Source organism: Danio rerio, chromosome 10, assembly GCF_052040795.2.
Source record: "Danio rerio strain M-AB ecotype USA chromosome 10, GRCz13ab, whole genome shotgun sequence".
Taxonomy (NCBI): domain Eukaryota; kingdom Metazoa; phylum Chordata; class Actinopteri; order Cypriniformes; family Danionidae; genus Danio; species Danio rerio.
The window spans coordinates 41,943,249-41,957,992 of record NC_141030.1 but is presented as its reverse complement, the minus strand read 5'-3'; the positions used below and the strand labels follow the sequence as shown (position 1 = coordinate 41,957,992).

At 34.2% G+C, this 14,744-nt stretch overlaps 1 protein-coding gene across 45 annotated transcripts in view; it reads left to right on the top strand.

Moving 5' to 3' along the window:
- The window catches only part of usp25 (ubiquitin specific peptidase 25), a 73,193-nt gene extending 58,449 nt beyond the window's left edge, over nucleotides 1-14,744 (top strand). For 44 of the 45 annotated variants that reach the window (XM_087269213.1, XM_087269201.1, XM_087269178.1 and 41 more), the window contains 6 exons: nucleotides 1,916-2,094; nucleotides 4,356-4,434; nucleotides 6,781-6,860; nucleotides 7,138-7,261; nucleotides 11,788-11,983; nucleotides 13,327-14,744. In XM_087269213.1, coding sequence (XP_087125339.1) covers nucleotides 1,916-2,094; nucleotides 4,356-4,434; nucleotides 6,781-6,860; nucleotides 7,138-7,261; nucleotides 11,788-11,983; nucleotides 13,327-13,505 — 837 coding nt within the window. In that variant the 3' untranslated portion in view covers nucleotides 13,506-14,744. 45 annotated transcript variants of the gene reach the window in all.

Sequence of the window (14,744 nt, the reverse complement as noted above, 5' to 3'; positions counted from 1 at the left end):
CACCAGAAATTAACATTATTAAGCATGTCTGGGGTAAGATGGAGGAGGTAAAGTGTAGAATCCAAAGAATCTTGATGAACTCTGGGAGTCCTGCAAGAACACTTTCTTTGCCATTCCAGATGACTTTATTAATACGATATTTGAGTCATTGCAGAGATGTATGGTTGCAGTCCTCCAAGCTCATAGGAGTCATACACAATATGCATACTTTTTTTGGTTAAATAAGCGTAATCTAGAGGCCTTTGCCTTTCATATAAGCCACTTTTGATACCAAATGATCAACTTGAAGTCAAGTTATTATTTGTTGTTCCTAAAACTTGGATAGGTGACAAGACTTTTGTCAGGTAGTGTAGTTTGTACATGTTGTGTTTGGAAAGTCATGTGTAAGTAAAATAAAGATATGGCATTAAGAAATGCATTTAAAATATATTTCATATATGGTAGCTGAAACTTTTTTGTATAAGGAGAGAAAATACTTCTTCAAAAATAATAATATGTTAAATCAATTTATAACTAAATTGTTTTGTGCTGTTTTGAGTTGAATAGCATTTTGCTAAATTATTCACTTTGGCTTTGCTTTTGTAGTGATTGTGTAACTTAAATATATAATATAATATAATATAATATACTGTATATAATATAATATAATATAATAATATAAAATATAACTTAATATTACAATATAAAATATTATTTAATAATATAAAATTTAATATATAATAATATAAAATATAAAATAATAATATAAAATATAACTTAATATAACAATATAACATATTATTTAATAATATAAAATGTAATATATAATAATATAAAATATAACATAATATAAAATATAACATAATATAACAATATAAAATATTATTTAGTAATATAAAATTTAATATATAATAATATAAAATATAAAATAATAATATAAAATATAACTTAATATAACAATATAAAATATTATTTAATAATATAAAATTTAATATATAATAATATAAAATAAAATATAATATAATAATATAAAATATAATATAAAACTGATGGTTCATTACACTGTGGCGACTCCGGATGAATAAGGGGACTAAGCAGAAGTTAAATGAATGAACGAATGATTGCATGATAAAATATAATATAATATAACCATATAAATTCACTATATATTACTGTCCTTTAAATCTCTAGGGTTTTTTGTCAGTAGTATGAGTTTAATAAATTAAAATAGATACAATTCAATTCACTATTTGATATATTTTAGTAAGTACAGGTCAGAATAAGATTGTTTAATTTTTACATAAATTGATTTGCTGTGCTAAATAACATGAAACAAAACACTTTACTAGCATGTATTATGCTTTCCATTTATATACAAGATGTGTATGCTTTTTTGTGTAATATTTGTAATAAAAAAAGAATACCGTAGCAATTTCCCTCCTTTGAAAAACCTCCCGTCACTGCATTATGCTTCACACCACACTGTGGCATTTGCGTCGGGTACTGAGTTTTTCCAAAATTAAGATTTTTTCAGTACTTATTTTCGCATCCAGTCCTATTGTCACTATCTGCTAAATGTAACTGTGACCATGTGTTTAACTTAAAAGGTTTTAATTTTATTAAGTTGCATTTTTTAAATCTCTTTGTGCCTTTAAAGGCAACTAAATTGACTCTTGAAGACAAGAATAGTTTTATTGGCAGATTTCTGTCATTATGGATTTTCAGTTGCATAGCTTCCCTCTGCACGTAGGCAGAAAATCTTTATATCATATAGATTGTAATCAGATAGACTAAATAATGGAACCAAGTTTTTTCCCTGCTCATTTATGTTTCGTTTGAGGTCTTGCCCAGTTAAAATATTCCAAATAATTGTCCATCTCTGCATTTGGCTAACTTTTTTTTTTTTCTTCATTTTTGTCTGTTTTCTGTCTGGCAGGCGATGAAGGTTGAGTACACGCGTTTGCTGAGGCTTGCTCAGGAGGACACGCCGCCCGAGAGAGACTACCGGCTACAGCATGTCATTGTGTTCTTTATTCACAATGAGGCGCCCAAGAAGATTGTGGAGAGAACATTGCTCATGCAGTTTGCTGACAGAAACCTTGGCTTCGATGAGAGGTACACGTCTCGTCAGTCAGAAACTATTAAGACAATCACGGAATAGAGGATGCAAAAAATGTAGATTTAATTATTCGTTTTCATCAGGTTGCTTTTTGATTGTGCTTAAAATGGTAGGAATCCTATTAATACAATACAGAAATTCCTTATTTTTGTTTTTGAATGTGCAAGATATGCTGTCATTCAGTTAGATCAGTGGTTCTCAAACTTTTTTTCATCAAGTGCCACCTCAGAAAACAAATTGTCTCCCCAAGTACCACCAAAATGAGCATTATTGAAATACAGTAGCGCATTAGGCCCAGTAAAGCAGCTACAACTCTGCACAGTTAAAAAATGTGGCAGATTACATCAGAAAAATAGGCTATATGTCATATATGACATATTATATACATCATTTTTGATACATTTTTAAATGTGTGTAGCATGTACATGACATATTTCATTCCTCCGCGTACCACTAGAAGGAAGCCTGCGTACCACTCGTGGTACACGTACCACAGTTTGAGAACCACTGAATTAGATCATATCATTTTTTTGTGGTAATGTAATTTGTTGCTTCCTTGCTTCTTGAAGAAATTTATTTGATATTTTTCATTGTTTTGGTGTCGAGATTTTATTTTATTTTTTGCAGTTTGTTGTTTAATTATTGCATTTATTTACTATGTAGATGTACACAATTATGTGTATGTATTTGCAAATTCTGACTATTTAATATATTCAGGCATCAGATGTTTTTCTAAGTCAAGTTAAACTAAGTGAAAATGACATATATATTTTTAATGATAAAAAAGCAAAAATATTAAGCAGTTTTTTTACTCTAATAACCCTGCTGGAAGAATTAATTGTATAATTGGCATATTAATAATTTCTATGCCAGCAAAATTACTTGAAAATATTAAAATCTGAATTAGTCTTCTCTATTTAAAAACGTTTGTTCGGGGAAAAAAATAGCGCTGTCAAACGATCAATTGCATCCAAAATAAAAGTTCATGTTTACAAAAGATATTTGTGTGTACTGTGTATATAAATATATGGATAACTGTATTATATAAATATATATTTATATAAATATTATTATATAAAGTACAAGTATATAAACATATTTATGTAAATATATCTATTTATTAAGTATTTTATGTACAGTATTGGTATATTTATACATAAGTATACACAGTATACCTTCTTTTAAATATTTTTCAATTGATGTTTGACAGAGAAAAAATGTTTCATTAATTCCATCATTCTTTTGTTTATATTCATTCATTCATTCATTTATTAATTCATTCATTCTTTCTTTTAATAATTTTTCTTCATTTTTATTCAGTCATTTATTCTTTTTAATTCATTATTTTTATTCATTCATTTATTCATTTTCCTTTGGCTCAGTCCCTTTATTAATCTTGGGTCGCCACCCAAGCAGTGAACTGCTAACTTATCCAGCATATGTTTTACACAACGGATGCCCTTCCAGCTGCAACCCAGTACTGGAAAACACCCATCCACACTCATTCACACACATACACACACATACACTACGGCCAATTTAGCCTACTCAATTCACTTATACCACATCTATGGACTGTGGGGGAAACCAGAGCACCCAAAGGAAACCCACGCCAACACGGGGAGATTCCTTCATTCCTTCTTTCTTTTAATAATTTTTGTTCACATTCATTCATTCATTCATACATTAATTCCTTCTTTCCTTCATTCACTCATGTTTTTAGCTAAAAGCTCCATATTCTACTTGTGCACGCTTTTTTTCTACCAACCCTGTTTCTTGAAACTCCCTGTAGTGTTCTCTGGAACATCGATTGTGTCAGAGCAGTTGCTCGAGCAACACACATTGACAAATATAAAAGATGAGCTTCAGCCCCACACAGAGCCATAGTTTGCTAAGAAGTGTCAACAGACAACTGATTGATTTGTAGAAGCAGGAAACCCTTTTTTTCCAAAGGCCAAGTCCATCTCAGGCCTTGCAGACAGTGAAGATCAGCTGCTGCTTCTCATCATCGTGTCACCGAACATCTTCCCGTCTGCCTTTTGTCTGGCCTCCACGCTCCACTAACATATGATCCATATTCATAAGCAAATTGATTTCTTTTCCCTTTCCTCTATTTTGAGCGAGGTAATTAGATTGATGCAGCACGGCCCCAGATGCGCCGCTCTCTTTCCATTTTGTTTTGGGTAATAAAGTGAGATTCATGGCCAGAGGACGAGTCTGGTGTGAGCTCTGATTTTGTGGCCTGTTCTTCCCTCAGGTGTAAAAGCATCATGAAAGTGGCACGTGCCAAACTGGAGCTCATCAAGCCTGATGAGGTGAACTTGGAGGAGTACGAGGTAAGCCGCAGGTTTCTCAGAAATGAATGTTGAATGTTGTCTTTATGAATTAAACTGAACTGTCGAAATGTGTTTGGGTGATGTGAATACGCTTTTTTAAAAAAAGAATTGTTGGGGAAATTAATTTTTTTAGTTTTTTTATGTAAATGTTGAATTATATTATATTATATTACATTATATTATATTATATTATATTATATTATATTATATTTTCTCTTTAAACAATTATAAATATTAAAAAAATAATATCGGCACTAGTGGGAGGCGTGCGTTGACTTGAAGCCACAGACTGAGTGCCTTAGTATTCGACCAGTGACGATAAACAGCCACGTCACACTGCTATGAGTGTGATATTGCTTTTATACAACAGTCGGCATAATCGTGTATATAAAAAAGAAAATCAAACACAGAGTCTCAAAAATCCTTTTGTAAGAGCAACTACTTTCTTCTACTATTCAGTCACATCTACGTCAAATGATTCTTTAGCGTAATATCTAAAGTGACAAAACAGGTGATTCTGCTTACATTTTAAGATTATAAGGCTGAATGGCATGAAATGCCATCAGACTACAGAGATTTCCCAGAATTTCTTTGTTGCAATCGGTAGATCACAATAATTAACCCTGAAAATGACAAAGCAAAGGAAACCCTACCAGATTACTATGGTATAAATACAGCACTACAACATACAACAGGGAGAGATCGACTTAGAAAGTCACTTACCTGTTTTATAATGGTTTGATCAGTTGTAGTTTGAAATTTACACAGATTTTTTCTCCCCTGAAGACTTATTATGCGGTCTTTGTCACGATTTTGTGGCGAAACATCAACCGCCGTTGCTCTGCTCAGTATGACAGGCTAATGGCCTCTAACTCGCTGAATTGCCGAAATTATAAATATTGTAAATAGGCACTGTCTTTATAAATAAACTCCATAGATGCAATCTAAACAACTACATTCTCTCAAAAGTACATTGTTGCCCAACAGCTGCAATATTTGTCAAACTGTAGCGATTTGTTTAGTCCAACTCCAGTAGAGTTATAAGTAGTAGACAAGGGTGAAGAGGCTGTATGATTTAATATCTCATGGATATATATATTCATCTAGAATATTCGTCTAGAATAAAAGCAGTTTTAAATTTTTTTAAAACCATTTTAGGGTCAAAATTATTAGCCTCTTTAAGTTTTTTTTTTTTTTTTTTTTTTTACAATAGTCCACAGAACAAACCATCATTATACAGTAACTTGCCTAATTACCCCTGACCTGCCTAGTTAACCTAGTTTAAGTTTATTAAGCTGTATAGATGTATGGCGAATGTATGTATGTACTGAATGTATGTATGTATGTACTGTATTTATGTATGCATGTACTGTATGTATGCATGTGTATGTGTGTGTGTGTATATATATATATATAATATATATATATATATATATATTTATTTATTGTAACCTTGGAATTATAAGGTTCTATCTGCGTTCTGAATGATTTTGAGATATTGAGCAAACAGTATTTGTGTAACATTTGTTTTTTAAATATATATATATATATATATATATATATATATATATATATATATATATATATATATATATATATATATATATATATATATATATATATATATATATATTGTTTAAAGAGATAATATAATATAATATAATATAATATATTAGCCGTAAAACATAATTTTTTTGCCCTAGGTCTTTATATACTATAATTAAAAAGTATATACTGTTTTAATTTTAATTTAAAGTTTAGTCACTTTGATGTTACTTTTCTAATACTTATTTTATAATATTTTTTTTTACTTAAGTTCATTTTACATTTTGTAGTTACATTTACATAAATTAACTAAACCATGTAAAAAGAACGCAAGTAAAACTTTTCTAGGTAAAAACAAGTAAAACAAAATAATAGGCATTTAAATAAAAAAATAACATAAAAGTGACCATTTTATCATTGCATTAAAACATATTAATTATACATTTAATTTTGTTTTTTTAGTTCAGCTAAAAGAAAGAAATAAGACAAAAAATGTCAGGTGACATTTTAATTATTTTAGGAAATAAGAAATATTTCCTGTTTACCTAGCTATTACAATTATACATCTTTTTGTATTGCATTATAACTATATAGTTAATTTATGTTTATGTATTTTATGATTAGTTATTAACCTGATTTAGGTTTAAAATATTTAATTCATAAATTTACATTAAATAATTTACATTCAAAACTCCAGAACAATCAAATGTCAGAATTATACAAAATAATACAGACATTTTTAAAAAGTGATCTTGTTTCTTGTTTGGTTTACCTGCATTTTTTCTGCTTTTATAAACTCAGATGTGGCATCAGGACTACAGGATTTTCCGTGAGACGTCAGTGTTCCTGTTGATCGGCCTGGAATTATTCATGAAGAAAAGGTGAAGATCCATTTCTTGCATTTCAAGTTCACAGTTATGTATGCAAACAATCCAAACAGAGAGAAGTTGGTCTAGAATAGATTCTGGAACACTTTTCTAAAACATCACCACTAGATGGCAGCATATGCTAGTTTACCAACAGCTTACCAAAAATCCAAGAAACATTAAGCACAATAAATTCCTTAGCATTTAATATAATTGCAAATGTATCATTCAGCTGTTCATATTTAAATAACAAGTCAGTATTAAGATGCTATTCTCTCTCTTTTTTCTGCAGTTTTGTGGAAGCGTTGATGTATCTGATCTACGCCTATCAGTACAACAAAGAGCTTCTGGCGAAAGGGCCGTACAGAGGCCATGATGAGGAGCTGATCGCACATTACCGCAGAGAGTGCCTGCTGGTGACGGATTTCATTTTATTTATTTAATTATTTTTTATTAAGAGTGCAAATCATACAACATACTGTAAAACACAGAACACATAAACGGCAATGCGACTGAAATGGAAATAACAGGAATGTGTTTAAACAGCAGTCATGATCAGAATAATATTGCTAATAATAAAGATAAATTCAGGGTGGACATTTTAGCAAGACAATGATCCAAAACACAGCCAAGGAAACTCTCAGATGCTTTCAGGGAAAGTAAATGAAGTTGTGGAATGGCCCAGCCAATTACCTGACTCGAATCCAATAGAAAATACAAAATAAAGATCAGATCTGATTGACGAGACCCACAGAACCATCAAGAATTTTACACCGTGTTAAAAACTGTGGAAAAACTCACACCTGAGCAATGCATGTGACTTTATACTCCATATGAGTGGCATCTTTAAGTTGCCATCACCAAAAAAGATATATATAAAGAATTAAATACATTTCAGTAGTTCAGTACTTTCTCATTGTGTCATTATTTACCACGTAAGTTTAGTAGTAAAATTTGTATGAACCCTGAATAGTAATGGTTGTAGTTAATATAGTTATAGTTAATGATTGTGGTGAACAACAATCTCTATTTTATGTTCATATCTATTTGTGTATTAATTATTAATAGCAACCTGTATAATATGTTCATCTATTAGTCTGATTATAGTTAACACAACATCCATCCATATATACAGTAAATATATATATGTTCGCATTGCATCGACCTGTAAATATTGCCCATAGTTTTTCTATAATATTAGCTTATACCTATATCACACACTTGCTGCTATTTAAGTCCTAGTTAGACAATAAACTGGATTCTTTATCTTGTACTTGTACATGTATAAGGACAATAGAGTTCAATGTAATCTAAATCAAGTTTACCACTTATAGTCATAAAACAATACCAATCAATAATAATACTAGAGTTGGTGATAATTCTGTGATGACTGCAAAAGTGAAATCAATAATAACGAAGGTAATAAAAATAATGTAATATCTGTGTAATCATGCAAAAGAAAAAAAGAACTCATTTATCCCATCTTCTATGTGAGTCAGGGTGTCTGCGGGGTCTTAAAAATTATTAAAAGTTGATAAATCAATTATGAGAAAATTAAGGTCCTTCAATACTATTAAAAAGTCTTAATTGCGTTTTTACGAGGTCTTAAAATTTGTTTAAGCGTTTTCCAAAGTTTTTGTCTCCAAAAAGCATAAATATATTTATATTCCTTTTAATATTAACAACGGCATGCTTGATCCACGTGATGTGACGCTCTCCATATGTAGGGAAAATGTAAGTTTGCGTACTCCTGGTTTGAAAGATGAGTTTAAACAGTGGCTGATGTCTGTCGCTGAAAACAACCTCTAATTTATTCTTTAAGCTTTGTTTCTTCCCAGCTCAACCATGCAACAGATTTATTTAACTACAGCTGTTTATTAAAAACTGTTTATTAGGTTAAGGGTTTAATACTGGTCTTAAAATATTCTGAGAAGATCTTTAAAAATTTTCAAAAAGGTGTTGAAATTACCTATAGGATTCCTGCAAATACTCTGGTCAGTGATCGTATTTTATTTTATATTTTTACTTAAAGTATTATTGCTGTTTTTCCACAACTTTATATATTTATTATTTTAATTTAAATGAACTAATGCAATAAAGAAAGTAAATGAAAAAAATTTAAAAGCAGTAAACTTAAAGGTCTCGTGAAGTGCTTTGAAATGTGAATTTTTATTCGATGTTTTACGTAATCTCAACCGAAACACGAAAATCCGGTGGGATGTAGTGTAGCCCCTCCCTTTAAAAAATAAAACAGCCAATAGCATTTTGTTTTATCACCGCTCTGCCAGTGAGAGGGGTTGAACAAATGAAAAGCAATTGAGAAGCATCTGAAGGGAGCGGGGCATGTCAGAAACTAGAGAGCATTTGATTGGTCGAGATTTGATGAGAAACTGTGGTATGAGGTGACGTGAATCAAACTGTTGATCCATTTCGACGAAAGTGACTTCAAGCTTTACATGTTTATATCAGTTTATATCTTCTAATCATGAATTTTGTCACCGTTTTGGTGCGCACTAGCTTATAAATCTCCTAAAAACGAATGACACTGATATTAAAGGTGCAGTACGTGATCTGTCAAAATGCTAATCGGTTAGCATTAGCCTTGGATGGCAGAGGAGGGACTGTGATTTAAAGCCACGCCTCTTGAAAACGCGAACTCGCCCACCACGACATGACAGCAGACAACCCAATAGTTCATGTCATTCGCCAGTAAGAAGTGTATGTAGTGGTTGGCCCTGCGGCGTGCAGGAATTTCACTTGTCACTAAGCCAAACTTACATGCTTTTTTAGAGCGAATATTCAGAGTAGCGGTAAACAATAAAGGGACGCGTCACAGGTGATCTTTGTTCAGAAATAACCCACTTCAGAAACAAACTTCAGCTCAGTAAAGCAGGCTAGGCAGAATAGAGCTTTTTATTGATGTTTTGTTGTTAAACTAAATAGAAATCTACATTATCTATGGTTTAAAAGGACCTTATGAAACAAAAAATAGTCTTAGCAATCTTTCACCGGGAGATTTCAGTGGCTGAACAACACGTTTGTGCATATAACCCATTTGTAACAACAACAACATCTGCATCAGCCCTGCGTGAAGCTAAAATAGTTTTAAAACATTACATTACCTCTCTAACAGAAATACTGCAGCCATGGTGTCGTCCTTCCTCCAGCATGCAAACGTAACTCCAATATTCATTCAGGAGTTTAGAAAGTTTCAATTCAATTCAATTGTGACTGTCTCGTGTGCACATGTCGTGAACGTGCGGCACTCATCTAGGTGTGCACTCATGGAGGCGTGCACAGGCTAATAGCGTAAATGCGTAAACAGAGATTCGCAAATCATGCCGGCAGCTAGCTCTCTGCAACTCTCACATGGTCGCCCACTGAAGCTAAGCAGGGCTGCGCCCGGTCAGTACCTGAATGGGAGACCACATGGGAAAGCTAGGTTGCTGCCGGAAGTGGTGTTAGTGAGGCCAGCAGGGGGCGCCCAACCTGCGGTCTGTGTGGGTCCTAATGCCCTAGTATAGTGACGAGGACGCTATACTGTTCAGTGAGCGCCGTCTTTCGGATGAGACATTAAACCGAGGTCCCGACTCTCTGTGGTCGTTAAAAATCCCAGGATGTCCTTCGAAAAGAGTAGGGGTTTAACCCCGGCATCCTGGCCAAATCTGCCCACTGGCCTCTGTCCATCATGGCTTCCTAACCATCCCCATATTCAGTGCCCAGAAAAGCGCTATATAAATGTAAGGAATTATTTGTTAGGAATTATTATTAAAAGCCCAAATCTTCATTTGTTGACAGACAGTTTAAGCTACTTATCGGAACTCTGGGAGATGTTGGCTCGACAATATTTAATTGGATGAACATTTTTTAGTCTTACGCCTTACCCAGAGTATAAAAATACATATAAACACATTTAGATCATTTACTGTAATCATGTGAACAAACTTTCAACCAGAACAACAAAAAAGGTTTCTGAAGACAATCACCTGCTGCACCTTTAACACCTAAAAAACAATATTTTAATTTCATAGGATCTTTAAACAATGCTTTCCACTAGTTTTACATAATTTTTTTTTATTTGAAAACTTTATTATATTGTTCACTTCTAATTGTCAGCATTTTATAAAGTGTTGCGAAGGTAGCATATTGAATATTTCTCCTTTTATTAAATCTAAAAAAGTGCTAGTGAGTGATTTAACCACCACAGTTTTACCCGCATTCTCCAAAACTGCTTTTCAAATCAGCCTAAACACGACTTTTCTGTAAACACGATCCTACAAAAAGACAGTGACTGGAACAAATCTAGTTAGCTTTGTTTTTTTCAGAGTGCATTAAGGACAATTGTTTGCATATGTGCGGTTTAACAAATACGATTATGAATAAACATTTTATCTTCCAAGTCTGAAATGCGATATCTTGTCGAACTTTCATAGCTGATTGGCATCAGATGAAACTCGCAGCTTGGATCTGTTGCTGTTGTAAATCAGCCATACTAAACATTTGCTCTGACTTCGCATTGTACCCGCTGACCCCGTGCGGCCATTGTGCGGATAATATAATCATCAGTCCTGGAATAGGAAGCTAACTGCAGTCGGTGTGTAAACACATTAGCAGGAAGCGCGTCGCTGTCCTTGATTCACCTTTTTCGAGTACCGCAGAGGCCTTGACTTCATCTCAAGCTGTGCTGTTTACCCTCTGCTCGCTTTAATTGAAAAAACTGCTAACATTGACTTAGCTAATGTACTGCGATGGGGTTTTTTTATGCGCTTTCAGCCTAATTTCAGGAGAGCCTGGAAAAGGGTTAGAGAGTTTACCATGTCGCTTCTGAAGTTTAAGAGCGATTAATTGCGATGACAAAGAACATCAGCTTTTTGCGTCAGAGATGTTTTTGCAGTGGAGACTGTTTATTGATTTTTCTGTGTTGTTTTCGTGTGTGCTGTAGAAGTTAAATGAATACGCTGCCGCTTTGTTCGAGACGGGCGAGGAGGCTAAAGTGAACACGGGTCTGAGCATCATGAACGATCTGGTGGTGCCCTGTCTTCCTCTGTTACTGGTGGATGAGATGGAGGAGAAGGACATGGTGGCTGTTGAAGACATGAGGAACCGATGGTGCTCATACCTGGGCCAGGAAATGGAGCGTAAGTTGGAGATCTTGTAAACTATACTTAGAGTATACAGAGGGGAAAATAAGAAGTAAACACGTCACTATCTTTCTCAAAAACATATTTCTAAAGGGGTTGTTGACTTGAAATTTTCCCCAGATTTGGGCAGCAACCAAAGAAATCCATATATGCAAAGAAAACAAAGCTGATTAGTTTACAAATGAAGTTATGTGTAATTAAATGAAATGACACAGGAAAAAAGTTTTGAACACATGAAGAAAGGGAGGTGTGGAAAGGCAGTGAAAGAGCCCAGACAGCAGCTGAAATCTCTCAGTAGTTCTTCAGTAACCCTCTGCCCTTCCACAGTGTAAATAAATATCAGCTGATTCAGTCCAACATCTACATTAGCAGGAGGATGAAGATGAAACCAGGCTGGACATTTCAGCAAGACAATGATCCATAACACAGCCAAGGAAACTCTCAAACGCTTTCAGAGAAAGAAAATCAAGCTATAGAATGGCCCAGCCAATCGCCTGAGTTCAATCCAATAGAAAATACACAATAAAGTTCATACTTGATAGACGACACCCACAGAACTAACAAGTCATTCATGAGAGATGTCTTTCAGTTGCATCACCAAAAAAAAAGCCTATTATATAAAGTATTAAATACATTTCAGTAGTTCAGTACTTTCTGACTGTCTCACTCCATTCTTATTACACATAACTCATTTTTCTACATTATAAAAAATTGTCTTCTTCTTCTGCTTTCATTGTAACTATTTTTGTTGGCATTCCAGTAAAAAATAATCACTGAAAGCCTGAACTTGATGTTTTAAAGGGCACCTATGATGAAAATCAACTTTTGTAAGCTGTTTGGACAGAACTGTGTGTAGGAATATTGTGTCCACAGTCATATTGGAGAATTCCATAAACTGTATTTTTAGCTTCATCCAACTCTTTCACTGTGCTGTTTATCTAATGTAACGCATGATGAGAAGCAAACTCACAAGTGGGACCGGTGGGCTGGGAGAAGCAGCTCATTTGCATTTAAAGCCACAGGCTACAAAAACAGCTACACTGTTCTCAGGCAGATTCTGGAGGCTTTAATAAAGAAATCTGTTTAGTATTTTGAGCTGAAACTTTACAGACACATCCTGGAGACTTATCTTACATCTTGTAACAGAAGTAAAATAGGTGCCCTTTAAATAAGGTATGCACACTCTGACTGTCTAGGTGCTGCAGCACTTTCACAGTTATCTTCCTCCATTTTTGTTTTAAAAATGCTAAATTAATGTTTCACAATTTTTGTCACTCAGTGCTAATGGGTTGAATTGAAGCATGATATAAGCTGCAAACTCGTGTCCTTTTCTCCTCCAGCGAATCTACAGGAGAAGCTGACCGACTTCCTCCCCAAACTGCTGGACTGCTCGACCGAGATCAAAAGCTTTCACGAGCCGCCCAAACTGCCCTCTTACTCCACGCTGGAGCTGTTCGAGCGCTTCGGCAGGGTCATGACGTCCCTCACTATGGGTCGAACCCCTGCAGATGGCAGATGAGCGGCGCAGACTTCATCTCCTCTCCACTAACACACACACGCCTTCCTTAAAGCAGGACTTTCCCAAACCTGCTCACCTTTCCTTTCACTTTTGCTGCTAGAGATTTTATCCTTATTGGTATTATTAATATTATTTCTCGAGGATTCTGTTATGTTTTACAGCTAATGCTACAGTAAGGATAGCGTGAAGCTGAGCAGAAGCTAAGAAAGAATGCATTCGATGGATAGTTCACCTAAAAATAAATGTTATAAAGGATTTGAAGGTAAATGAATAACAAGTGATGATTTTCGTGTGAACTATCCCGGGTTTCATGGTGGTGCTTTAGACATTGGCGCATGCAGCTTTAGCTTTGTGAAACGAGGTTGAGGATTCATTTCAATATTTGGTTTTAAGTTTTATCCCCTCCCCTTCGTTCCTTTTCACACCGGAAGCAGATCGACCGGCCGCACCGCCCTCGTTTTGTTACAGTGTTACCACATTTTTTTTTCGTTTGGTTTTGTTTTTCTAAGGACGGTGAGACAAAAAGCTGGAGGTTCTCGGATGGGTCTGCCCACCAGACGACCGGGACTTCAACACAAGTTTTAAGTGCTGTGGATGGCAGCCATGGGACATACTGTGGCTTGTTAATACATTGAGAGAATAAAATTTTATTTATGGCTCTTTTAGGCCAGATACATATTTTTTTAAACGTTCCTAATCTTTATTGAACTTCGCATTGAATGAAACTGTGCTGTGCTACTTTGGGTATCTCAAAGAGAACAGAGTATGTTTTTTCCCCATTTTGACTTCACTTAAATCCTTTTTTAGACGCCTCGAGTTTGGTTTAGCATAAGAAGTTTCATTGATACTGAAAAAGCCAGGTATTGAATAAAAAGGCACAAACACTACTGCTTTCCCAAAGAAAACCGATAAGAACACTACCACACAGTCTTTTACAGGTCATTGCAGTGCATTCATAGTGTGCAGAGTGAACATGCTTTGTTTAAAGAGAGATTTGATGCCAAGCATCAATTAGATGTGAAAGTTTAGTGTTCAAAATGGTGGGAAATTCTTTGACGGATGCACTCAGCATTACCATTGTATATAGTTACACCCTTATGTTTATGTCAAGAGTGTGAATTTTTTTTCCCCTACTTCCCTTTTTTTTTTTGTTGATCAGAGCAGCTTGTTCAGCGCATTTGACTTTAAAGGCTATTAAACGAAGCTGACACAAATAAACAAACCAAAACCCAGTGTAAA